This window comes from Pelobates fuscus, chromosome 9, assembly GCF_036172605.1.
Source record: "Pelobates fuscus isolate aPelFus1 chromosome 9, aPelFus1.pri, whole genome shotgun sequence".
Taxonomy (NCBI): Eukaryota; Metazoa; Chordata; class Amphibia; order Anura; family Pelobatidae; genus Pelobates; species Pelobates fuscus.
Window position 1 is genome coordinate 130,443,402 of NC_086325.1, and position 27,900 is coordinate 130,471,301.

Sequence of the window (27,900 nt, forward strand, 5' to 3'; positions counted from 1 at the left end):
CCCTCTTCCTAGTCCCACTTTTCGTAGCGTCGCCATCATGAAGCTCCAGTTTACCCGGTCAAAAGCCTTTTCGGCATCTGTGGAGAGCATTAGTAGGCCTGATTTTTCTCTAAGGGCTAATGCCTGAACAGAGAACGCCCGGAGCGTGCAATCTCTGGCTTCCCGTCCCGGAACGAAACCCGTTTGGTCCGGGTGTATCAAGCGTGGTACATACCGTTGTAATCTGGTAGCAATGATCTTAGTGAAGAGTTTCACATCCGTGTTAAGAAGCGAGATCGGCCGGTAGCTGCTGCAGTTTTCGGGGTTTTTGCCAGGTTTAGGAATTACCGTGATGGTGGCTGCCAACGTCTCCTGGCGTAGTGTGTCCCCCTGTTGGAGTCGATTGAGGGCTGTCATTAGATGCGGCGCGAGGATGTCCCTAAATGATTTGTAATATCCCGCCGAGAGTCCGTCCGGTCCCGGAGCTTTCCCTCTTTTTGCTGTCTTAATCGCTGCCTGTACCTCTTCCGTGGTGATCGGGGCCTCCAGCAGTTCTGCTTCTTCTGGTGTTAGAGCGTCGGGTTGGAAACCTTGTAGGTAACGCCATGTTGCGTCTTGTAGGTTCGCTCCGTGGGCGTCGGGGAGTGTCGGTGTGGAATTGTATAGTTGTCTGTAGTAGTTACAGAATTCAGTGGCAATTGCTTCAGGGAATTGAGTAAGTGAGCCATCCGTCTTCCGGAGTTCGTGAACCTGTGCCCTCGCTTGTTGGGGCCGGATCATGCGAGCCAGGAGTCTCCCTCCCTTATTCGCATGGATGTAGAAGAAGGCCTTGGATCGTTGTGTCACCCTATGGTGTTTGCTGGCAACCAGGTCTGCCAGTTGTCGGCGGGCATCCAAAAGTGGGCGATAGTGTTCTTCAAGTTGTGATCGTTTGTGTTGTGTTTCCAAGCGGGAGATTTGGTCGGTGAGCTCCAACAGACGTCGCTGCGATTCCCTCTTCTTACGGGAAGCAATTCTAATGAGGTGACCTCGAAGTACACTCTTATGTGCCTCCCATAGCGTCACTTTTGATACCTCTTCCGTGTCGTTTTCCCTGAAGTAATTAGTGAGGTGTTCGGTCAGGTCAGCCAGCACACCCGGATCCGAGAGGAGCGACTCATTTAGTCTCCACTCCGTCCTGGCAGGCCTGAACAGCGGGGAGTCGAGCTTCACGGTCACTGCACTGTGGTCCGACCACGGTGTAGGTGCAATTGTTGCCGACTGTAGGTGTTGGAGGCCTTCTTGTTGGATCAGAACATAATCAATGCGAGAGTATCTCCTATGTATGGCGGAGTAGTGCGTGAAATCACGGGTTGTTGGATGAATGGTCCGCCACGCGTCCACCAATCTCGAGTCTCGCATGGTCTTCTTGATGGCCCTAATCGCGGATTGTGGGATACAACTGTGTCCTGTCGAGGAGTCCAGCAACGGGTCCAGTGGTGCGTTAAAGTCCCCCCCTATGATGAGGGTGCCTTCCGTGAATGCTGCCAGTTGGCGGAATGTTTTGCATAAGAACATCGCCTGTTTTGCGTTTGGCGCATAGATAGAGGCAAAGGTGTATGTCTTCCCCGTAATCATGCCTTTGATGAAGAGAAACCTACCGTTGGGGTCTGTCTGTCGGTCCAGCAGAGTGAAGGCCAGATTAGCGGCCAACAGTATCGCAACTCCTACCTTGCGGGCTTCGGGATGAGTGCTGTGATAGTTAATTGGGTAAACTCTGTCTTTCAGTCTATGGGTGTCCGAGGGTTTGAGATGTGTTTCTTGTAGCATTGCTACCGAGATCCGTTTGCGATGGAGTTCTCGTAGGAGGTGTGCGCGCTTCTCAGGTGAGTTAAGGCCTCGGCAGTTTTGCGTAAGGACATGTAGAGGCGCTGCTATGTACGCCATTGGGATAGTGCGGGCGAGGTTGCTGGTGACTCCGCGGTCGTGTTTAGGTGTTCTGGGTCTAGTGGCCTTCGCGCGCGCTGCCTGTCGGTGTGAGAGGGGGGGGGGGGGGGGGGAGATGGGAGGGTGGAAGAGAAAAAAGAAAAAGGATATAAGTGCAGTTAAAGAAGAGGAAAGGTAGAACCTTTGTAAGTTACAAGTCCCACGAGTTGGGGGCGGCTCGGCCCACACCCAGTGTAGCCCGTCCCAGGAGGCCCCTGCTGTAAGTGCTCAGTGATACGATATCAATAAGAATTAAAGTTATCCCCTCCACTCGAGGGTGTCCTGTGTAGCTGGGTGGATAACAAGACCGTACCGTTCCCTATCAGGCTAGGGCAGCCACGGTCCTGGGGCCCCCAGTAATGTGGTCTACACAGGTGTATGTCGGGGTGGCGGTGTGGTCGAAGAAGTCCAGTGTCACTGTCCAGTCAGTAACGGATGTACAGTGTCCAGTGATGTAGTAGTGTGTGTACTCTCAAAGGAGTGTCCGTGTCCCACATGTTCCTAAGTTGAATTTAATGGCCAATACTTGTGAAAAAATCGAGTATTACGGTCACGAAGTATGGGGGTGTGGGTCTACAACTGTAGGGATAGGCGGTACGTGTGGCTGCTGGTCCTACCCTGTGTCGGGGCGGGTAGCCCATTGCTGTCGTAAGGTAGTTCAAATTTTGGGCCGTGTCTGGCCGGGCCGGCCGCATAGGGAGTTTGGTCTTAGTCCCCCTGTCTCCCATATCGGGCTCCGTCCCCGTTCCTGTGTTCCGGGGACAGGAAGCGGGGCTGGCCATCCATGGGGGGGGGGGGGGGGGGGGGCAAGAGTCAGGCGGTATTGAAGTGCGTGTGTTTGTCTGCCAAGAGTGAACATCGCAAGTGAGTCTTATCATACATTGCAGGGTATAAACAATGCTACCTAATAAACATATGACATCACATCTTAACATTATTCAGAAATCAGCCGCCCCCCCTCCCAGCCCGACCCCCCCACGCCCCCCCGACCCCAGAAATCTGATACTATGTGTACATTCGTAGGTGTGGTCCCAGGTAAGCTCACTTCGTGGCCCCCATCTCTTTCGTAGCCCTATGTCCCCATGGCGTCTCCTCCCTTTTCCCACCCATAAAGCTATCACACCCAGTATGGCCCGGCAAAAACAATATCAACGAAATAAGAGCAATATTCACATAAAAATCCCCCATTCGTTCCCCACCTCCCTCAATCTATCCCCCTTCTGGTGCCATAGCCGGTGGTAAGTTACAGCTACGACCGGACCAGCTCACATCACAGCTTCAGTAAAACCATAATACATCAAATGCTTGAGTGTCCCGTGAATAACCAACAGTCTCATGAAGCAATCTAGTTCGTGTTCCGCGTGCACAAGTGGGGCATGTCTTGCAAGAGTCCCATCCCGCGGGCAAGCTAGAAGGTGCGTCCTATCTCCCTTAGGCCCCCCTCCCAAGCAACTTAGAGCAGCCTCCCGTCTCCCGGGGCATGTTGAGAATGTGTGGCAACACCCTGCCTTAAGGAAGTCTCCATATTTGTGCACGTGTGTATAGCAGTTCAATAGTCCCGTATAGCGACATAGGTTGTGTCTTACGTGCACTTGCGGGATATGCCCTGCAAATACCCCATCCCATGGGTAGGCCAAACGGTGAGTCCCCCCCCCAACAGGCCCCCCTCCCTAAACAACTTGGGGTAGCTTTCCTCACCCAAGGGCGTGTTAGAAGAGTGTTGTAGCACCCGGTCATGGATAAGTCCCCTTACATGTGTATGCGTAAACAGTACTTATCTGGCATCTGATGTACACGGGATAGCGATGTCATCTGTGGTTGTCAGCGGGCCGTGGTACGTTAGTGTGTCTTGGTCGGTCTTCCTTGCTTGGTGGATACAAGTGGGGGGTAGAACTTTATTCCTCTGGGTCCGTGGGCATCAGTTGCCTGCGGGCCTGTGGGCGCCTAGGTGTGACGTCTCTCCGTCTTCGTTGCAAGTTCGGGGTGTGAAGTCCCTGCCTCTGGTCCAGTGGCCCCAGGATCCAGTCGGTGACCTCTGTAGGTGGGAGGTTGAGGCGCTGAAGGAACCTGGGCACCTCCTCCGGCCAGCGTAGCGGTAACCAGTCGTCATGATGTCTGGCTAATAACATAAAGGGGAAACCCCATTTGTATGGGATCCCTCTATCCCTGAGTAGTGCTGTGATGGGTCTCAGTGCCCTACGGGCCTCAAGCGTGAGGGGAGATAGGTCTTGAAAGAGGGCGACTTCTGCGCCATTGAAACGCCAGGTGGGCCTTGCGCGGGCTTTGTTCATAATTTTCTCCTTCAGCTTATAGGAGTGGAGGCAACATATAATGTCTCTCGGTGTGTTATCAGACGTGCGTGCTCTGTTAGCCCTATGCGCCCTGTCAAACGTTATGGAGTCTGGCGCTTCTGGGCCCAGTATGTCGCGGAACAGCGACTGTAATGTTGCTTCTACGGCTTCCGCCCCTTCAGGTTCCGGTAGGCCACGGACCCTAATGTTCGATCTGCGGCCCCTGTTATCAAGATCTTCGGTTTGGCGTCTCAGGTGTAGGAGGATATTGCCCTGTCTATGTATGGCCAGATTTGAGGCTTCAACCCTCTCCCCAACAGCTTGCACTGAGGCCTCAGCTGCCTGTATCCTGGAGGCCTGAGTGGAGATTTCGGCCTTAATAGAGTTAACCTCAGTGCGGATCGCTGAGTGTAGATTCTCGGATAGGGTCTGCATGTCTGATTTAGTTACCATTGCTGCTGCCAGGGCTTTAATTGCCTTTATGTCCGCACTGATGTCCGCCAGCGTGGGTGCAGCCGTCTCCGGTACTGGTGAGGAGGCCGGGGAGTCGGCCATGCTTGCGCCGGCTGCCTCGTGGTATTCGGCGGGTGCCGGAGCCAGGTAGCCATCCATGGGGCCCGTGTGTGCGGCCGTTGCTGGGTGCCTGGGTGTTTGGGATCCGTCTGGGCGTTTAGTGCGCCCCATTTTCGTGCCGTGCTGATGAGTAAGTCCGCTTTATTAGCTGAGTGGGTCGGAGCTCGTCCTTTACGCGGCCATCTTCGTTCACGGCCAAACCACGCCCCCGTGGTTTCTTTTTTTGGGCACAGATAAATAATGATGAATATATAAATATATAATTAATAAAACAATATAATTATATATTGGGGATCTGCCTAACAACCCAGGCAGTCCCCCTTAGAAAATCTGTAATTCCCGACATTCTGAGTCATGTAATAGGACTCGGATCAGCAGGATCGGATTAAATCTGGTGAGTATTTGCGCTAGAGGGAGTTACCGACCGTTAGGGGGTGCAATGCCACTCCAACGTCATTAAAGCTCTCCTTTTGTAGAAAGGCATAGCACACCCTAACACCCATAAAACTCCCCTAGCGTGTTACTTCCTGCTTCCGTTAGCTCCCATAAAAGAGGTTCATGCATGGGACACTACTTTAGATGATTCTCAATAAGGAGAGGCCTTGCAAAGGCTGCTGTTCATTAGAACTGCACCTTTTGCACCTCCAGTAAATACACACATGAAAAATGCAAGCCTGTATTTATTAAGGGTATATATACTAAATAGTGATTATTTTATTTTATTTTTAGAATTATAGTGTGGAGTGGTCCTCTAATGCATGCAGACAGTACCATGACATATGTAACTAACCCATACAGATGTCGTGTGTCCTGTTTTATCCAGCAAGGTATATTTGTTTTAAAAAATGTTTGTATTGAAAGTATTTATATATATATATATATTAATATATTCAGTTACATAGGAAAGTGTAAATATTTGCTTTCACAATATAAAGAAATATATTTGAACCAATGTACTAACAACAATAGAATTACTTCATTACATTATTATCACTCTTGTATATTACAATAAACCTTTTTTGGCGATAAACAAAAGAGATTTACAAATGAAATAAGTCTGAGGAGGAAAAATTGAATTAATTACCTGTCCTTTGCTCCCATCTGACGACATCATAGCTGACCAGATCTGAAAAGAATAGCGCAGGTTGTGTATGTTGACTGGTTGGACATGAACTCCAAGGTCAGTTTCTAAGTACTTAATCAACTGCAGAGAAAAAAAAAAAATCAACATTAAAATTCATGTTAAAAATCTTTTAAAGGGGGGTGGGGCTTGAATACCATGCTGGCAGGTCGCACATAGCCTGAGCTCCTGCCTGAACTCGCTTAAATTAAGATTTTCAAGGTGCATTTCTCTACAAAAGTGTCTCAAAACTACAGGAGCGGGCGTAAAGCCTGCAAACACCGCTTTTAGCCGGTTCTGGGCAGGCTGCTGCGGTGTTCAACACAGCACACACCTGAGGCCTACTGGGGCAGGTGCGCAGAAGGCTAGGAGAGATGGATGATCTCTTGATTCTCAGCTCCCTCCTTACAGCGGACGATCCACAACCCTGTCCCCCCCTCCCCCCCCCATACTTACCTAGCATGCTCCTTGTCTGAAACGCGATATATGTGCAAATTGCTTGAACAATTACATGCTCACATATATGCCTATCAGAAGCAAGCTAATATTTATTTATTTTGACTACCAAAAATGCCACTTTACATAACCTTTTACTTCTACTCCTACTTACTCGTCTTCTGGCATGACTTGCATTATCCTGTTTACTTCTTTAAAAAACTGTGCAATTCAGTCCTATGTCATGACACTGTCTGCTTTGATTTGCCTGTTACTGTTATTGTGGCACTGCAGTTCTGTTTGTAATTCCTTTGGCACAGCAAAAATAAAGAATTAAAAAAAAAATCAATTAAAATTCTGGTAATTGCTTTATGTTGCCATTTTAAATGCAATATATTGATTTATTTCCTTCATTTTAAGTTGTTACCCAAGTTTAAGAGGACACATAGGTGACAAACTAATTTTAATTGTGGATATACACATACATTCTCAAATTCACAGCCAAGGTCAGTTAAAGTCAATTGGATGGTATGGGCTAAATTAAGGAGCACTCACTTTTTAATCCATGGATACCTTTCATAATCATATTGTGACTGAAAGTAGAGCTTCATAAGGTGAAAGATTGTGGGGGACATTAGCCTCCTTATTTCAGGCACACCACAAATAGTATGCACAGTAAACTGAAAATGTTGACACTCACAGAATCCATTACAATCTTTTGGCTCACACAGTGAGATATATAACGGATTGATCAAACTGGAACATACTTTTCGGTATCTCTTGCTTGCCTGTATTCGCATCAAAACAACAATTCCACCATATGTGTATCTCATCTGCCCCTTCTGATCTGCACCTCCAACACTTCTGAGTATCAGAATTAGAGAATTTACCTAATTTGGCAGGGGTCAAGTACCACCTATTCAACAGTTTCAAATGTGCCTCTATTATATTTAAACAGTGGACTGAAGAATATATGGATCGTAAGGCTGCATGCCACTCTTTATTTCAATTTTAATATGCAAGTCCTTTTCCCATCTGCATTTAGCAGGGGGAGAACAGGAATTTTAACCATTCTTTTAATATCTACACATTTAGTTAATAACTTTGCAGATTTATCATTTTTAATTAGCTCATTTAATTTGAAAACTGAAGATATCCCATTCAGATAATATATAGAGCTATATAGAAAACGTTTTAGTCTAATAAAGTAAAAATTCTGTGTTACAGAGAGCCCAAATACACTCTGTAAATCAGCAACGGACATGATATTTGATTATCTCAATAGATCTGAAATTGTCTTAATGCCCTGTCGTGTCCACTCCTTTATATCCAGGTTATCAATCCTATTTAAATGTGTAAATGGTAATGCCAGAAAGATTTTTTTTTAATTTTATTTTTTAACCCCTTAAGGACCGGACTTTTTTTGCGATGTTGTACATTTGCGACCAGGCATCTTTTTGACACTTTTGTGGTGTTTGTGTTTAGCTGTAATTTTCCGCTCTCTCATTTACTGTTCCCATACAAATTATATATTGTTTTTTTCAGGACAAAAGGGGCTTTCTTTACATACCATTATTTATATAATCTCATGTAATTTAATTTTTAAAAAATGGAAAAATATGATGAAAAATTGAAAAAAATACACGTTTTTTGAATTTTAGGTGAAAAATCTTTTACTCATCTACAAAAAACTGCTAAATAGATTCAAAATGTTGTCCTGAGTTCAAAAATACCCAGTGTTTACATGCTTTTTGCTATTTTTTTGCATGTTATAGGGCTATAAGTACAAGTAGGATATTGCGGTTTCAAAACATACATTTTTAAAATGTATCAATAGTGACATTCTAACACTATTATCTGTCATAAATTGCTAAATAACACCCCACATGTACATATTTTTTTTAAAAGTAGACAACCCAGGGTATTCAATATGGGGTATGTCCAGACTTTTTTAGTAGCCACTTAGTCGCAAACACTGGCCAAAGTTAGCGTTCATATTTGTTTGTGTGTGAAAAAAGTAAAAAACTAAATTGAACGCTAATTTTGGCCAGTGTTTGTGACTAAGTGGTTACTAAAAAAGACTGGACATACCCCATTTGCAATACCTTGGGTTGTCTTCTTTTGCAAATGGTAGGCCATCATGGGGGTAATTCTCATTCCTGGGCTACCATACGCTCTCAAAGGCAACCTAACCAACCTGGCCATTTTCAATGTAAAAATATTTGACCCATATATTTGACCCTGTAACTTTCAAAAACGCTATAAAACCTGTACATGGGGGTCCTGTTCTACTCAGGAGACTTTGCTGAACACAAATATTAGTGTTTCAAAACTGGAAAATGTATCACAACAATTATATCATCAGTAAAAGTGCTGTTTGTGTGTGAAAAATGCAAAAAAAAGTCACTTTCACTGACAATATCATCGCTGTGATATGTTTTACTGTTTTGAATCACTAATATTTGTGTTCAGCGAAGTCTCCTGAGTAGAACAGGACCCCCCATGTACAGGTTTTATAGCGTTTTTGAAAGTTACAGGGTCAAATACAGTGATAGCAAATTAAATTCTCTGGACTTTCGGCCTGGGTTGGCAGGCAGGTCCCTTAAATTGCAATCAATAAAATAACTTAATTATGTAAAAATATTACATAAATACGCACGTAGAATTTAAATATATATATATATTTGAAGTCTACGTGTATATTTATATAATTATTTATGTAATTTTGTATATGGACATATGAATAGTTCACATTCTTTTTATTTATTTATATATACATAGATATATATATACAATTTCATTCTAAGTGTATTTTGATATAAATATATATATATTAATATCAAAATACAGTTAGAATAAAATTTCGTATAGATATATAATTTTTTTTTAATTTTTATTATTATTTTTAATTTTTTTAATTTAATTTAAATTATTTATTATTTGTATTTTATAATAACATATATATACAATATATATAGTTATTATATATATTATATATATACGTGTGTAAATTAATTATAAGTGTATTTTTATATTAATATATGTACATATTAATATAAAAATACACTTAGCATGACATTATATATATGATATATAGACATATATTATATAGGTATAATATATGTCTATATATCATATATATACACATATATAATAATATTTTTTTTTATTTACTTTCACTTTAAATTTTTCTTTGATTTTACAGTTACATAGTTACATAGTTACATAGTTACATAGTTACATAGTTACATAGCTGAAAAGAGACTTGCGTCCATCAAGTTCAGCCTTCCTCACACCTGTTTTTTGCTGTTGATCCAAAAGAAAAAAAAAAAAAAAACCCAGTTTGAAGCACAATTTTGCAACAAGCTAGGACAAAAAATTCCTTCTTGACCCCAGAATGGCAGTCAGATTTATCCTTGAATCAAGCAGTTATTACCCTACATTGAAAGATTATATCCTTGAATATTCTGTCTTTGCAAGTATGCATCTAGTAGCTGTTTGAACATCTGTATGGACTCTGATAAAACCACTTCTTCAGGCAGAGAATTCCACATCCTGATTGTTCTTACAGTAAAAAAACCTTTCATTTGCCTTAGACGAAATCTTCTTTCTTCCAGTCTAAACGCATGGCCTCGTGTCCTATGTAAAGTCCGGTTTGTGAATAGATTTCCACACAATGGTTTGTATTGGCCTCGAATATATTTGTATAATGTTATCATATCCCCTCTCAGGCGACGTTTTTCTAAACTAAATAGGTTTAAAAGTTGCAGTTGCAGGGAGACTGCCTGTCAGCACAGACAGTCCCCCTGCAGGCAGAGACTAGGACACCTATTGTGACCATGTGGTCGCCCTGTTGGGCGATCACATGGCCACAGGGGTCCTAAACCGCCATGGGGAGACTGTCTGGGCTGCAGGCAGTCTCCCCACACCGGGAGCACCGCCGATCGCCGCCGGGGGAACGACGGCGATCGGGTAAGTACATTGGACGGTTAGGACGGTTCAGGACCGTCACCGGTCGGCAACGCAAAAATGCCGATGATGGTCCTGAACCGTCCTCCGTCCTTAAGGGGTTAAAGTGAGTCCAGAATTTAATTACAGGTTTTAATATTAAATTGTCAGTTTGACATATCTTTTATTTTGAGTATTCATTCTTGTTGACCAGAACAAATTAACATGGCTCCTTGATATCATTAGATTCAATTTCAAACCAATTTTGGATATTATTTCCTTGCTTAATTGTGGTAATCGTATGCATTAAAAGGTTTGCTTGATGGTATAAAAAATGTTTGGTAAATCCTATTCCTCCTTGTTCATGTTTTAAAAATAAAAGATCAGTCCCTATTCTGGGTTCTTAGTGAGCCATTTGTAATTTCTAAAGATTTTATTTAGAAGAGTCAGCCATGAGGGCTGTATAGCATTGGGATCATTCTTAATAAATAGATTATCTTAGGAAAGATACATGCTTTTATAGAGTTGACTCTGCCCCATCATGATATTTCCAGTGTACTCCATTGTTTTAAAAGGCGTGTAATTTCTCTTATTAATGGAATTAGATTGGCTTTCATTATGTTAGAGGTATTTGAAACCCTTCTTTTCCCATTTTAAGGCATAATGTTTATTCAAAAAAGATAATCTTTTTCTTTTATATACATGGGCGGTACAACAGTTTTTTGAACGTTGAGTTTATAATTTGTAAGAAGGCTATATTGCTCTATTATATTCATTACTTCTGGTACTGAAGAAATGGGGTTCGCAAGAATTAATAAAGTATCATCCGTATATTGGTTAATCTTAAATTATTTATCATTTCTTTGAAAGCCCTTTATTTTTTAACTCAAACGGATTTCATGTGCTAATGGTTCGGCCACTAGGATATAAAGGAGTGGAGAAAGTGGACAACCTTGGCGGGTGCCATTTGACATGTGAAACCATTCACACCTAATTCCCCCTCCCACTATACTACACGATGGAGAGGAATAGAGGGCCATGATTACCGTGAGAATCCATCCCGAAAAACCAAAAACCTCTAAAGTTGTTCTTATAAAGGCCCAACTAACTCTATCGAAGGTTTTCTCTCCATCGAGAGCCATAGTGAGAAAGGGGATTTTCATGGCATGGACTTTCACATATATGTTTAAAGTTTTCCTAATATGGTTGGACGACGTTCTCCCCAGAACGAAGCCCACTGGTTCTTCTGAAATTAGAGTGGAGATGATATTTTTAATTATTTTAGATAAAACCGAAGTATAGATTTTTTTAGTCGGTATTCAGCAATGCAATTGGTCTGTAACTGGCTATTTCTTCTGGGTTTTTATTTTATTTGAGTATAGGAACAATGATAGCTGCAAGCATCTCTTTTCTCTCTCCCCCATAAATATAGCTGAATTAAGAAAAAGAAGAAAGGATAAGGTGGGGTGGTTACTCCCTCCGCTATTATGCGGGTGGATGTCAACTCCACCATGGGATATCTCTTAAAAGTGCAAATTCATATGTATGGTACAACCTTTATTAAGCCAAAAACATATATTTACAAACTAACTACAAGTGAAAACTTCTAAATGTGTGAAAAGTCTATAGTGAGAAACAAGTGGTAGTATACCTTTAAAAGTTGGGTAGACTAAGTTGTAAAGAGCCACACAATGCCCGAAGTATAATTGTATGGAATACACCGCTTCCAATTACTTAAATACGTATAATACTTCAAAAATATATTGTGTGGCAAAAAGTTAACTAATAAAGCTATAAATGGAGATCGCTCTATTGACAGGATAAGAGGCTTAAGATTCCAAGTCTATACATCCCCACTACACTATATGATGCTATTCTAATCAAGGACGTAGCCTCTGTGGACAGGTTCTATATTTATCTCAAACAGCAAGTTTCTGTATTTGATACTGTTTAAAGTATCAAGATAAAGTAAATTGCTTGTGAACCTGCTACATTCAAATTAGTAATGTTGCAAGTTCCACGTGTGCACACCTCCTGTTAATCTCAGAGTGCACCGGAGAGGGGGTAATATAGTGGGAGTCTTAATATCATTAATCAGACCTAGTAAACGAGACCAGACAAAGCCTGTGTATTTGAGTGGAGGGTTATCAGGGTAGATTAGAGACACTGAACTGTGTAGTCATAAAAAGAAGAAGGGAAAAAGGCAGGTGCTTAGCGAAATCAATGAGGTGAATCTTCAAGTATATATCACCTACAGTTAAAAGATCGCCTATCAGCCAAATCAAGAGACAGTGCTATTAGAGAGAATGTCTGTGAACATTCTGAGCTATCTCCCACTACTGCTTCAAGGCAGCCTGTCAAACTAGCTTGCCCAACGCCCCCCAATCTCTATGAAACACTCCATATAATCAGCTAAGTCCCCCAGCATTAAAAACAAATTGGCACCGAGAAACACTCATAGCTGAATTAAAACAGTCAGCGAATTTCTGAAGGAGCAACTCCATATATATTTTATAGAAAGAATCAACAAAACCATCAGGGCCCAGGAGACTGATTTATTTTAAGTGCATTAATAACTTCTGCAATTTCCTGGGGCGTTTTTCTTTCATTCAATTGCTCTAGCTGATAATTATTTAAGCAGGGAAGATCCTTATCAGAGAAATATTTATTTATAGATTCTTGATTGGATGTTACAGGCAAATTGTATAAAGTACAATAATATTTTTTAAAAACAGTGCCAATTTTTCTAGGGTATAATATTACTTCTTGGCCTTGTCTTATTTTATTTAATGATTTATTATTTTGTTGTAATTTAACTTTATTGGTAAAATTATTTGTCCGCTTTATTCCCCCTATAGTAAAAATTAGTTTTTATAACTTGCATGTTTCGGTTTATTTTAAATATTAAGATGTCATTGATTTTATTTTCAAGAATATTTATTTGATTTGATAGAGCTCTAGAAAGAGATGATATTTTTAATCTATTACATTCATCAAGTTCGATATATAAATCTGATAGAAACTTTTCCCTGGTTAACTTTGCAAAACTGATTATATGACCTCTAATAACACTTTTAAAGGCACACCATTTCATCATAGGTGAAACTTCATTATCCCTGTTATCTAACCAATATAGATCAATTTCCTCTGCGATATGGTCTCTGTTAACTTTAGATATGAGTAATGTATCATCTAATTTCCAATCTGGGCGAGTTCTAGTAAATGTGGTTTTCAGTTGTAATTTAACCATATTGTGGTCCGACCAAGTAATTGAAATAATGTTAGAAGATTTTACTCTCTCCAGCAAATTACGAACTATCAGCATTAGGTCAATTCTAGAACACACAGTGTGTTTTACTAAAACAGGTCAAATCTATTTTGGACGGGTGATAAATACTCCAACAATCTTAGAGAGCCACATTTTGAAGAATGTTACGAAATTTCCTGCCTTGATTAAAGACATTCTTGGAAGGTTTTTTGCCTTTCTCTGACCTTTTATCTAGTTTAGAGTCAATTACACAATTAAAATCTCCCATTACTATAACTGATCCTTGTTTAGGTTTATCTAATTTCGAATCAAATGTTTGTATGTACTGAATTTGAGAAGAATTTGGGCATAGATATATTAGCTATTGTGTACAATTTCTCATCTATATTACAGATCGTTATGATCCATCTGCCCATTTTGTCTATGCACTGATGTTTTATAGAAACATTCAACTTTGCTGAGAATACAATAACTACTCCACCTTAAAAGATAAGTAAATGGAGAGAGGAAAATCTTTAAACTTATATTTTTGTCACCAGCTTGTCACCAATGAGTCTCTTGGATACATATAATGTAAGCCTTTTCTTTTTTCATGCGGTCAACTAAAATTCTCCTTTCTCCGAATTGAGCTCTTGAGCATTAATAGAAACAATATTTCATATTTTTGAAAAACCACATAATATCAAATTGTGTCCCATATTTGGGGCACAAGATACCCTCTGTTTAATATCATGACCTCAGAAGAAAAAATTAGAACCGCCACAGGGGTTATCCAACACAACACTTGTTGATTACATTTTACGTGAAGACAAGACAATAATACAAAGACAGTGACATGTAAAAAGAACAACCCTAGAAGGAAGTCTGGAAGGGTCCCCAATGGTTTACCCCACCTCACTGGGCCTTCCACCACGATCATATTTAATGATCAATCGTGATGCTATGTTACCTCTGTGAGAGAGATTTGTAACAAATAATCACAGAAAACTCTAAAAGCTTGAATTTTAGAGTGAGGGAAGAAAAAAAAAGGCAATACAAATGAAAATAAATAACCTCTTGTAAAGTTTTTCGAACATACATAATTGCGAAAATTGTCATCAAATCAAATCAATAGTGATTTGTGCTTAAGATCGTCTTTATCCTTTTATGTGTAAACATTACTTTACATACCTATAATTTTTTTTAACTGTTATATTCGTGAGCCTAATATTTTAAATCTAAGAGAGAAAGAGAAGAAAAAAAAAAAAACAACCCCAACAAATTACCGTATATACTCGAGTATAAGTCGACCCGAATATAAGCCGAGGCACCTAATTTTACCACAAAAAAAATGGGAAAACGTATTGACTCGATTATAAGCCTAGGGTGGGAAATGCAGCAGCTACTGGTAAATTTCTAAATAAAATTAGATCACAATAAAATTACATTAATTTAATATTTATTTAAAGTGTGTGTACATAATGAATGCAGTGTGTGTTTGTGTAGTGTGTGAGTATAATTAATGCAGTGTGTGTATATCTTTAGTGTGTGTATATAATGAATGCAGAATATGTGTGTTTGTGTGAATGCAGTGTGTGTATATAATGAATGCAGTGTGTATATAATGCAGAGTGTGTTTGTATGAATGCAGTGTGTGTATATAATGCAGAGTGTGTTTGTATGCATGCAGTGTGTGTGTATATAATGCAGAGTGTGTTTGTATGCATGCAGTGTGTGTATATAATACAGAGTGTGTTTGTATGAATGCAGTGTGTGTGTGTATATGATGCAGAGTGTGTGTGTGTGAATGCAGTGTCTGTATATAATGCAGAGTGTGTGTATATAATCAATGCAGTGTATATATAATGCAGAGTGTGTTTGTATGAATGCAGTGTGTGTGTGTTTGTGTAGTGTGTGATATACATAAACTGGATGGGGGGAGGGTATTATTTATTATTTTAATATTTGTATTATTTTAATATTTGTTTTATTTTAATTTGTAATATTTATGTTTAATTTTATTTTTATTTCTCCCCACCCTGCTCATTGCCTGGCCAGGGAGGAAGGGCTATGTAAATCCCTGGTGCTCCAGTGGTGTGTACTATGCAGGGGGGGGGCTGGGAGCGAGCTGTTACTTACCTATACAGCAGCTCCGGTCATCTCCGTTCAGTTCCCCCGTTCAGCTCCCAGTGTAAATCTTGCGGTCTTGCGTGCCGCACGGAGCGTTGCCACGGTAATCCGTGGCAACGCTCTGACGGCAGCGAGTATCGCGAGACTTACACTGTGAGCTGAACGGGGAAGCTGAACGGAGATGACCGGAGCTGCTGTATAGGTAAGTAACAGCTTGCTCCGGCCCCCAACAGGACCGCCGGGCTTGTAATGAGCCCGGCGGTCCTAGTCTGTATTATGGCAATGTAAGTTGCCATAATACAGACACTGACTCGAGCATAAGGCGAGTGGGGCTTTTTCAGCTCAAAAAATGTGCCGAAAAACTCAGCTTATACTCGAGTATATACGGTAAACCGAAAGCAACCTCTTGTAACACTTTTCCAACATGAATAATTACATGCATTATTACTCTTGCATGAATTGTCATGCTTATCATCCTACTTGAAATTACATACAGTGATTAGTGCTTACGGTCATCTTTATCATTTTATGTGACCTGTGTATAGATTACTTGACATGTTATTATTTAATTACAATTCTTTTAAATTCTTTATTTTGGTCACTCAGCATGTCAAGAAAGCAATACATTACAATATGTGGGCTATCACCCTTAAAATTCACACGTAACATTACATGCATAGTCGGTAGTTGGGTCACGGTCCCATGCTGAGTGGGTTTTAGTTTTTTTTTTAAAACAAGTTAGTCCGTTTTAGAACACAACAGAATAACATCTGTCTGGACACTAAAGACAGAACATAAGCAATAAAGGTCTCGTAGGCTTAAGTGTAACAGGGAGATGAGGGCCCCCTCTGGGAGTATATCGCAGTAGGTTATCTTATGTTCAGGTTTAAGGAGTAGGGGGGGGGCAGGGGGGAGAGAGTTTGAGCTTGTGCTATATCGAACTTCTCTAATCTGGGGCCACGTTGTATATGGGCATGGTCACTGTGGCTGCGTGGTACGCAGTCAATTTTAAATACAGTGGAGCTTCAGTCCATTCTGGCATGCCTGGGTGTGCAATGTAATAGGGGTTTTGAAACTATGAGCAACATGCCAGAGTAATAACCTTAAAGCAAAAAGGAAAAAGAACAAAAAAACAATTGTAACTTGGTGAATATAGTCACAGGCTTCAGTGGCGGAATCTGTGGTATCCTAGAGGATGGAGAGGTGATCTGTTGGCGTGGGTTGTTCAGGTTGCATCGCCTGCTGATGTAGTGCATCTAGACGACCTGGGTATAAATTCTTTCATGGCCGTGGGGTCCAGCCTGGACATCGTGGTCATGGACTCTGGCCGTGGGATCGTCAGGCCCAGTTGGCTCAGGTGAGTGTCCAGATCTTGTGGGCTTCTCGCCCGATAGGTGTTCCCTGGGAATGTAAAGGTAAGGAGCCATGGTGTTCCCCAGCGGTACTGTATGTTGTTGGATCTCAGGTGTTGTAGGCTGGGTTGCAACGATTTGCGCTAGCTTGGAGTACTTCTCGTTAGGTCGGGAAACAATAATAATTGAGAGTCCTCAAATGATAGAGGGGTTTTCCCTCGGGTTGCTGTTAGTACTGCGGTTTTATCTTGGTGGGATTGGAACCTCACAATAATGTCAGCTGTGGCGGTAGGGGGTGCGTTTGTCGATTTGGGCAGGCGGAAAAGTCCATCTATTTTGATAAGTTTCGCCTGTTTGGGTTGCAGTAATGTTGCTATTAGGCGCCTCACATAATGTGGAACGTCTGCTAGCCCTATAGTATCCGGTACCCCTCTGACCTTTATGTTGTTCCTCCTCCTGTGATCCTCCATGGCCTCCACCTTCACTGCTGTGCTTATTTGAAGTCTGTGGAGGTCAGACATTCTTTGTTCCAGGTTGTTAAGACGTGTTTGTTTTGGCTTCCAAGTGGGCAAGCCACGTGGTGGCCCCCTCTATGGCCTCTTTGAAGTGTGCTCGGTCTGCTGCCAAGTCTTGTCTGAGTTCCATGAACATTTTTGACAGCAGGGCTGCTGTGACCGGTTCTCCCGCCGGAGATGCTTTGGTCTTGTGCCCTGTAGGCTGGCTGATCGCTGCGCATTCTCCTGGGTCTGGGTAAAAATCTCCTGATGAGTTGGAGCATCCGTCATCCCTGCGTCATTTTCTCCCATGCGGCCTTCTGTGAGTTCCGCAGGAGTTCTCCGATATCATGGCTTAGGGGAGTTTTGTCCGATCTTGGTTTTTTATTTTTCTTGCCCATGATGTGTACCCGTGGTGAAGGTTTGGGGAAGGTAGGTGCCCGGATTCCGCCGTTAAATCGGGTTAATTGTTCGTTTTGGCTTGCTCCGGCCCCACCCTTTTATTTGTTTTTTAAATCTATGTGATATTTGTGAGTTATACGTTATCCTGATATTATAAATCTAGTTTCCTCATAAGAAAAATCTAAAGTATATCAAAGTAATCACTTGTGATACTTTATCAGCGTGCAAAATTACGTGAAATATCCCTCTTTTGAAAACTGTCATACTTATTAACCTGCTTTAAATTTTAATAGTAATTAATACTTAAGGTCATCTTCATTAAAAAAAAAAAAAGTCCTTATACTGTGATCATCTTCTTTCTCTCTTCATTTTTTTTAAGTTTTAGGTACCTCTTAACTCAAATCAAAGTTCAGTTCCTTGAACCACTTAGATAAGGCTAGTGTGTCCGAGAAAGCGTGTGTCTCCGCCTCATAAAAGATAATGATTTTACATGGGTATCTCTAGGCATAATGAATGTTAACTCTTTGGCGTAAGAGTTTTGTGTAAGTTGAGAATGAATTTTTTTTCATCCTGGTATATTAAGACAGATCAGGAAAAATAGAGATGCTATTTTATGGTTCCTTGAGTCTAATCACTCTTGCTTCTTTCAAGACTTGTTCTTTCACTTTATATGATGTGCAACAGATGAGAACATCTCTTGGTAGACTTTCAGGTACAGTAGATGGTTTCATTACTCTATGATACCGTTCTAAAATGTTTAGGGGATTTGTTGGTTGGATGCCTAACTGTAGGAATAAATCTAGAATGAATTACGGTAATTCAGTTTATCACTTGCTATTGTTTCGGCGATTACCCTAAATCTTAAACTGTTGCGTCGCGATCTATCTTCTAGATTGCCTAGTTTAATTTCTAAATCTGCCATTTTCTTTTTTAGACTTTTCTGTGAGTCTTCTAATTGGGATTGTTGGTATACCAAGGATTCTGTTTTTTCTTCATTCATCTTGACTTTTTTCTCCAATAATAGGAGTTCCGTTCTGGATTCTGTAAGACCGGTTTGAATTTAATCTTTAATTTTATCTAATTGGCGCTCAAACATCCATCTAGGTATCCACGTAAATCGTCCTGAATGATCTCGTTAGGAAGCTGTTTAGTAGATATAATCTGTGTTGTCGTTATTTCTGTTTCTTTGACTGCAGGTATCAAAATATCCATTTCTTTCTGATGATCTGTTTCTTGTCTCTGTAAATGAGGCGGAGTAAAAAAGCAGAACCGCTTTTCTGTCTTATTCTCCGGTTTCTTTTCTTTTTCCCCTTTTAAAAGTTGCTTGTTTTCTTGGGCTTTTTTTTGAAACCATAATAAATGGAACGGAACAAGGGCCCTTACTTGTCACAATAAAAATTTAAAAAAGCACAAAAACCTCTTAACTCTCTTTGTCCGAGTCTTCCACTAACCCATAAAACGTCAGTAATATCTGTGCTGTTGCTTTAAATCCTGATTCAAACTTGCACCTTTTCTTTTGCTTGTATCTCTGCTTTTCCTTTAATCTTTCCCCTTAATTCAATTAATTTTTCTGTATTTTTGCGCTTTTGGTCTCAGTGCAAGTATTTTCTGTGATTAAATAGGACTTCTCAGGCTCATTCAGGGGTTCTTATGTTTACTGATAATTCCTCTTAATATATTTTTTGTGTTATTAGTATTCAATTGTATCTGACATATACAGGTTGATCACTCTAATACTAGAGGATGGTTTTACATCACTGAAGGGATGAAGAATAAAAAGGAGAAAAAAAATAAAAATATGAAAAAAAAACTACAAAGGGTATTTAAGATCAATTCACTTTTACTTAGCTTTTACTTAGCATGTAGTGGTAACAGGGCTCGAGTCCTGCAGGAACGCGTGGGAACGGCGTTCCTGCACTTTTTCCACAGCAGGAACGCCGTTCCCATTACTAGTCCTGCAGGACCCAGGGCTGGCACAAGCGGCTGCGAGAGCAGGGGGAGCACAAATCCGAATCCCCTGCCTCTGACTGGGGACTCAGATTTCTAAACTCACCTCTCCCCCTGCAGTCAGTGGAGTCGTCCGGCCTCTCCTGATGATGTCAGTAGGAGGGGGCGTGACTTTCTCTGCTCTTCTCACAGGACCGCTGGGGAGCAGAGGAAGCCACGCCCCCTCCTCCTGACATCATCAGGAGAGGCCGGCTTACTCCACTGACTGCAGGCTGCAGGTTCCAGATCCTGTCCCACCCCTCCTGGCCCAAGGTAAGCCTCAGGGAGGGGGGAAGGCACTTTAGGTTTTTTTTTGTGTTTTTTTTTTTTTTATCCCTTTCCTCAGTCCCTGTCCCTGTCCCCCTAGTTAAGGCCCTGTCCCCCCTCCTCAGTCCCTGTCCCCCTATTTAAGGCCCTGTCCCCCCTCAGTCCCTGTCCCCCTATTTAAGGCCCTGTCCCCTCTCCTCAGTCCCTGTCCCCCTAGTTAAGGCCCTGTCCCCCCTCCTCAGTCCCTGTCCCCCTATTTAAGGCCCTGTCCCCCCTCCTCAGTCCCTGTCTCCCTCCTTAGTCCTTTTCCCCAGTCCATGCCGCCCTCCTCAAGCCCTATCCCCTTACTCAGTCCCTGTCCCCCTCCCCAGTCCCTGTCCCCCTATTTAAGGCCCTGTCCCCCCTCCTCAGTCCCTGTCTCCCTCCTTAGTCCTTTTCCCCAGTCCATGCCCCCCTCCTCAAGCCCTATCTCCTTACTCAGTCCCTGTCCCCCTCCCCAGTCCCTGTCCCCCTCCCCAGTCCCTGTCCCCCTCCCCAGTCCCTGTCCCCCTCCCCAGTCCCTGTCCCCCTCCCCAGTCCCTGTCCCCCTATTTAAGGCCCTGTCCCCCCTCCTCAGTCCCTGTCCCCCTCCTCAGTCCCTGTCTCCCTCCTCAGTCCCTGTCTCCCTCCTCAGTCCCTGTCTCCCTCCTCAGTCCCTGTCTCCCTCCTCAGTCACTGTCTCCCTCCTCAGTCACTGTCTCCCTCCTCAGTCACTGTCCCCCTCCTAAGTCCCTTTCCCGAGTCCCTGTCCCCCTATTTAAGGCCCTGTCCCGTTACTCAGTCCCTGTCTCCCTCCTCAGTCCCTGTCTCCCTCCTCAGTCCCTGTCTCCCTCCTCAGTCCCTGTCTCCCTCCTCAGTCCCTGTCTCCCTCCTCAGTCCCTGTCTCCCTCCTCAGTCCCTGCCCCCCTCCTCAAGCCCTGTCTCCCTCCTCAGTCCTTGCCCCCCTCCTCAGTCTCTGTCCCTTTCCTCAGTCTCTGTCCCTTTCCTCAGTCTCTGTCCCTTTCCTCAGTCTCTGTCCCTTTCCTCAGTCTCTGTCCCTTTCCTCAGTCTGTCCCTTTCCTCAGTCTGTCCCTTTCCTCAGTCTGTCCCTTTCCTCAGTCTCTGTCCCTTTCCTCAGTCTCTGTCCCTTTCCTCAGTCTCTGTCCCTTTCCTCAGTCTCTGTCCCTTTCCTCAGTCTCTGTCCCTTTCCTCAGTCTCTGTCCCCCTCCTCAGGCCCTGTCCCCCTCCTCAAGCCCTGTCCCCCTCCTCAAGCCCTGTCCCCCTACTCAGTCCCTGTCTCCCTACTCAGTCCCTGTCTCCCTCCTCAGTCCCTGTCTCCCTCCTCAGTCCCTGTCTCCCTCCTCAGTCCCTGTCTTCTTACTCAGGCCCTGTCCCCCTCCTCAGCCCCTGCTCCCTTCATCAGCCCCTGTCCCCCTCCTCAGCCTCTGTCCCCCTCCTCAGCCCATGGCCCCTTCCTCAGCCCATGGCCCCCTCCTCCTAAGCTCCTGTCCCTCTTCCTCAGCCCTGCCACCTTACTCAGCCCCTTCCTCAACCCATGTCCCCCCCCCTCCTCCTAAGCTCTTGTCCCTTTTCCACAGCACTGTCACCTTACTTAGCCCCTGTCCACCTTACTCAGCCCCTGTCCACCTTACTCAGCCCCTGTCCACCTTACTCAGCCCCTTTCCACCTTACTCAGCCCAGTGCTCTTACTCAGCCCCTGCATACGAGCATCAGCCCCTGTCCCCCTCCTCAGTCCCTGCCCCTCTTCTTCAACCCTGCCCCTCTTCCTCAGCCCCTGTCCCTCTTCCTCAGCCCCTGTCCCTCTTCCTCAGCCCCTGTCCCTCTTCCTCAGCCCCTGCCCCTCTTCCTCAGCCCCTGCCCCTCTTCCTCAGCCCCTGCCCCTCTTCCTCAGCCCCTGTCCCTCTTCCTCAGCCCCTGTCCCTCTTCCTCAGCCCCTGTCCCTCTTCCTCAGCCCCTGTCCCTCTTCCTCAGCCCCTGTCCCCCTCCTCAGCCCCTCAGTTCCTGTCCCTTTCCTCAGCCCCTATCCCTTACCTCAGCCCATGTCCCCTTCCTCAGCCCATGCCCCCCCCCCACCCTCCTAAGCTCCTGTCCCTCTTCCTCAGCCCCTGTCCCTCTTCCTCAGCCCCTGTCCCTCTTCCTCAGCCCCTGTCCCCCTCCTCAGCCCCTCAGTTCCTGTCCCTTTCCTCAGCTTCTATCCCTTACCTCAGCCCATGCCCCCCCCCCCCCACCCTCCTAAGCTCCTGTCCCTCTTCCTCAGCTCCTGTCCCCCTCCTCAGCCCCGTGCCCTTACTCAGCCCCTGCATACATGCGTATAATTTTTGGGGGGTGAGGGGGAGGGGGGGCGGGGTGTGGATCTGGATCTGGGGTGAGTTCCTGCACTTTTTTACCCAGGACTTGACCCCTGAGTGGTAATCACATAGCTCGTCTCCAATATGCTGGCTTTAGGTTTCTTCCACAAGTCTTTCATCACAGACTCCACACTCTGTTACTGCATACTTGGCTTTATTTTTAATTTTTTTTCCTCTTCCAAGATGTACACCACGTGATGCACTGTTTATTATTGCGGGTTACCCCACACCTGATTCGCTGCTATTATTCTGGGGGTCCGTCTGTGGGTCTCTGCCGTGTCTCCACAGCGTCTCTCCAGGGGAAGAAGGAAAGCAGGTGCAAGTCGAAAGTTTGCCGGTGCAAAATGAACGAGCAGGCCGTGGTTCAAAGGTATATCCTCATACTTCTCACCCTGGGTCACAGCATCGCCACAAGTGTAGGCGCGCACATCACGCGCGTCCTACATCATCGCTCTTCCCCCCCCAGGGCTCCAACTTATTAGTGCAATGATGCAACAATTACTGGACATAATATTAAATGTCGTATAACTATTTAGAAAACAGTGCAATTTTTCTGGCGTTTTTTATCTTTAACATAGAAATAATTGTGCCTTCACAAATCCTTCTAAACACTTGTTTTTATATATTTTGTCTTACCTGTCTCTGTGCTTGAATAAGTTCCTGGTCTACATCACTTACAAAAATACCACCCCCATCATTCTCCATGTAAAAGAACTGAAGACTACGCAAGGAGACTTCCCGATCAAGAGACAGGCTATAAGGCAAAAACAGAGACCATGATCAACATTAACCATTAAAAGATTCCAGAAGTCATACCACCACTGTGTCAGTGAGGAGGTGCAGCTGATACTCATTGGGTAGATTCAGTACTATTTTTATTATGATCATTAATAAAAAAAAAAATTCATTTGATTTGTGATATGTTATTGTCAAGCATGGACTGATTAAGAAGGTTGGATTCTAATGGCAAACATAGATAGGATAGAAGAACATACTAGTGACCTTAAAGTGGTTGAAGTTAAAGGAACACTATATGGTCAGGAACACATTTATTCCTAATTCTATAGTGTTAAAACCACAATTTAGGTGGCTTGCCCCCACTTAGCACCCTTAGAAGGGGTTAAAATTACCTTATTACCAGTGCCGCACAGGTCATCTGGCCCCACCCCCGATCCGCCTCCTTAGTGACGTCATCTTAATGTATGATTAAATTCTGATTACGTCACTAAGGAGGAGGCGGGATGGGGCGCGGTCAAACACCCTTTTGGCCAATCAGCACCTCTTCATAGAGATGCATTGACAATGCATCTCTGTGAGAAACTTTCAGCGTCTTATGTGCAGCACTGCCCCAGGAAGCACTTTCAGAGGTCATCTGAGGAGTGGCCACTGGAGGTGTCCCTAGGGGGCAATATAAACACTGCCTGTAGGTAATTATTATACTCACCAGAACAACTACACTAAGCTGTAATTGTTCTGGTGACTATAGTGTCCCTCTAATGTTAAAAAAAATTAAAATCTCTAAAAGGTTAAATGTCAGAAACAGGAACAAGCCAAGATCAGGGATGCCAGAAGTTAGAATGATCAGATAACATGACAGGGTATAGGCAGCAGGCAGAGAGTGGCCAACTGAAAAGTTTGGTCAGGAATACAGAAGACATGATAATCAAGGAAACAAGCCACTAGTTTAATTGCCACCTGTAAAAGTTTGGTCTAGCCTTGTCACAAACAAGCACTATGTGTCATACAAGACAATAAATGTTGCACAGATCAAGCACCCTGCGCCAAAAAGTATGTTAGGGTGCAGATGTGACGATAGTTGTTCGGTATTCCTAACAGCTATAACTGAATAGAAACTCAAATTAACAACCAAAAATAGAATGGTGTACATGAGTCTACTAACCCATTAAATGTGTTTGGCTGTATTGTGTCACACTTTCCATGTTTGAGAGTGAGATCATAGCATCAATGGAATGCATACATATGAGCAACAGATTGCCAAAACTGCAACTCTCCCACTTTGTGGGAATTTTGGAGTATTCTACTTCTTCTGTAAGCCGGCACAGGGAGGGACCTGTCAGAAGTCCCAAAAGACAAATACAAGTTGTATATGATACAACTCCTGATGAGCGATAATTTACTCTTTATAATTTTACTACTGAAGGATCCAGAGTTATTTTAATTCCTATATACTTCTGACCTACTTTAACCCCTTAGGGGCTAATGACGGTTCAGGACCGTCATCAGAAACATCCCCTTGAGGACCAATGATGGTCCTGAACCATCAAAACGGTAATAGTTACTTACCTAATCGCCGCCGTTCCCCCGACGGCGATCGGCGTTGCTCCCGGTGTGGGGGGACTGCCAGACAGCCCAGACAGTCCCCCCTCGGTTAATTAGGCCCCCGCGGCCATGTGATCGCTCTAACAGAGCGGTCACATGGCCACAATAGGCATCCAAGTATCTGCCTGCACGGGGACTGCCTGAACTGACAATCAGTCTCCCTGCATGTGAAAATAAAACTTAAAAATTTTAATAAATAAAAAAATAGAATGAATTATATAAAATATTAATAAAACAATATTAATATAATTAATTAATAAGCATGTTCAGTTAACAGTAGATTTGTGTAGAAATAGTTTATTTTTTCAAAATGGTAAATGTACAGAATATCGGTAAATTATCGGCTATCGGCCTGAAAGTTCACAGATTATCGTATCGTATCGGCTCTAAAGAAAATATATTGGTCGATCCCTAGTTAATTTCCATTTTAATTTGGTTTTTTTACTGTTTATTTATATTCAACCAAAGTGGAGCTAGAGGATTTTTCAAACTACGCGCAATTGCAACCTTTCAGCCAAAAAACATTGTATGGTTTAAAAAAAAAACATAGCTTGTGGCTTAGTTTAAGCCAATTCAGGTGCAAAAGACCTATTTCTGGATTGAAATTCAAATATAAATTAGTATGAGTTTTTATAAAATGAATAATCTTTTTCCAAGTGTTAACAATTTTATCACAGCTCCACCATATGTGAATCAACCTTATTGCCTCTCCAACATATGTGAGTGTGCAGGGTACACACCATCTGTGTGTTACTTTGAATTGTATTTCTGCCCAGTTTATATAATGCATTTCTTTTTTACCTTTATCAATGCCTCACACCATTCTTTCTTATTTATAGTATATTTTATTTCTCTTTGCCATATTTGTAAAACAGGGAATGTTTGTAATATTTCCATACCTTTAGATGTTAAATCATAGACAAAACTTTAGATGTTAAATCATAATTTAAAATATTGAAATGTTTGTCTATCTAAAACAGTACTAGAGTTTCTGACCATAACCATCTTATTTGAGTCCTTTGCTTGCCATAACAGAGAATTCAGATCCTCTAGGTGGCAAGATTCGGTCTCCCTTTGATACCATGCGCTAAAATATTTTGATTAAGTCTTGTTTTTCCCCCCGCCAGATGAAGTTTATAATACGCTTCTGGATCAAACTTCACCAATCTGAAACGTTTAGAGGAATCATCCTAAACATATATTAACATTTGTGGAGAATATATGAGTTCATTATATTAATTCTTCCCATCCATTATTTTTGTTTTGTCGACGTTAAAGGACCACTCTAGGCACCCAGACCACTTCAGCTTAATGAAGTGGTATGGGTGCCAGGTCCAGCTAGGGTTAACTAATTTTTTTATAAACATAGCAGTTTCAGAGAAACTGCTATGTTTATCAATTAGTTAAGCCTTCCCCTTTTTCCTCTAGTGGCTGTCTCACTGACAGCCGCTAGAGGCGCTTGCGTGATTCTCACTGTGAAAATCACAGTGAGAGCACGCAAGCGTCCAAAGGAAAGCATTATGAATGCTTTCCTATGCGACCGGCTGAATGCGCGCGCAGCTCTTGCCGCGCGTGCGCATTCAGCCGACGGGGAGGAACGGAGGCGGAGAGGAGGAGGAGGAGAGCTCCCCGCCCAGCGCTGGAAAAAGGTAAGTTTTACCCCTTTTCCCCTTTCCAGAGCCGGGCGGGAGGGGGTCCCTGAGGGTGGGGGCACCCTCAGGGCACTCTAGTGCCAGGAAAACGAGTATGCTTTCCTGGCACTAGAGTGGTCCTTTAATTTTATAGTTTGCTACTCGTCCATATTCTGCTCTTTCATTAGATATTCTAATAACCTGTTTGGCTCTGAAATTGTAATCAGTAAGTCATCCACATACATATTTATTTTTTGTTCCCCTTCTTTACATCTATATCCCTTGATGTTCTTGTTATTTCTTATGATATTACAAAAGGACTCAGTGGACATAATATAAAAGAGTGAAGACAGGGGACATCCCTGTCTAGTAACATTACCAAGCAAAAACCAATTTGAACATAAATTTGGTCCCACTACTCTTGCTGAAGGTGTTGTATATAAAGCCATTTTGGCCCAATGTATCCAACCCTGAATCCCAAATGATTGACTCAAATTCCCAGCTGACCCTGTTGAACGCTTTCTCAGCATCCATCGACAAGGTTAGCAAGGGAACTTTTTCTTCTTGTGACAAAATCGATAAAATAATTTATTCTCCTTGTATTACATAAGGCACTTCTTCCTGGCACAAAACCAATCTGATCTGAATATATTATAGTACTCAATATATTTTTCAATCTATTAGCTTAGATTGCAGAGAACATTTTGGTATCTCCATTATTAAACAAATTGGCCTATAACTTTCAAGTGCTGTTGAATTTGTCCCTTGTTTTAGGATTGGTAATAGATTAGCTTGTAGCATTTCGGTGAGACAGTATAATTAAAGGTTTTAGTCAGTTGTTCCACTAATTGGTCTTTAAAAGTTTTATAAAATAAATTACTAAGACCATCTGGGCCCGGTGTCTTTATTTTTTCCATTTTATTTATCTCATTCTCAATTTCCAGTTTAGCTAGTATGGTTAAAATAGTTTCTTTGGGATTCTGCTATTTTATTTAATTATATTTAATTAAATTTAATTTATCATTTTGCCTCTTTTAGATTTACAGAGAGCTGTAATACTCCCTAAAACTTTGACCTATGTTTTCTGGTGTTAATGCCATCTCTCCATTTCTTATTATTTTAGTTATTAGATTCAGACTTTGTTTTTGTTTTTTTAAGTTGTGCGGTGGGAGAAGGTTATATGCTTTATTCCCTTTACTGTTCGGTCTTTAAAATTTAAGTTTTTCCATATTTTTATTCATTTTTCTGCTTAATCTTTCATTTATGTGTTTTTGTACCTCCCTCAATTATGATTGATAACTGTTTAATTCTACTATTTTATTTGTATTGGCTCTTTGATTAAATGTTATATAT

The 27,900-nt window shown here is 42.5% G+C and overlaps 1 protein-coding gene across 1 annotated transcript in view; it reads right to left on the reverse strand.

Moving 5' to 3' along the window:
- The window catches only part of FAAH2 (fatty acid amide hydrolase 2), a 178,502-nt gene that overhangs the window by 31,716 nt on the left and 118,886 nt on the right, over positions 1-27,900 (reverse strand). Inside the window, exons 6-7 of the mRNA XM_063432421.1 lie at positions 23,213-23,330; positions 5,893-6,012 (exon numbers count right to left, since the gene is read on the reverse strand). Of these exons, the coding sequence (XP_063288491.1) occupies positions 5,893-6,012; positions 23,213-23,330 (238 nt within the window). The remainder of the gene's footprint in view (positions 1-5,892; positions 6,013-23,212; positions 23,331-27,900) is intronic.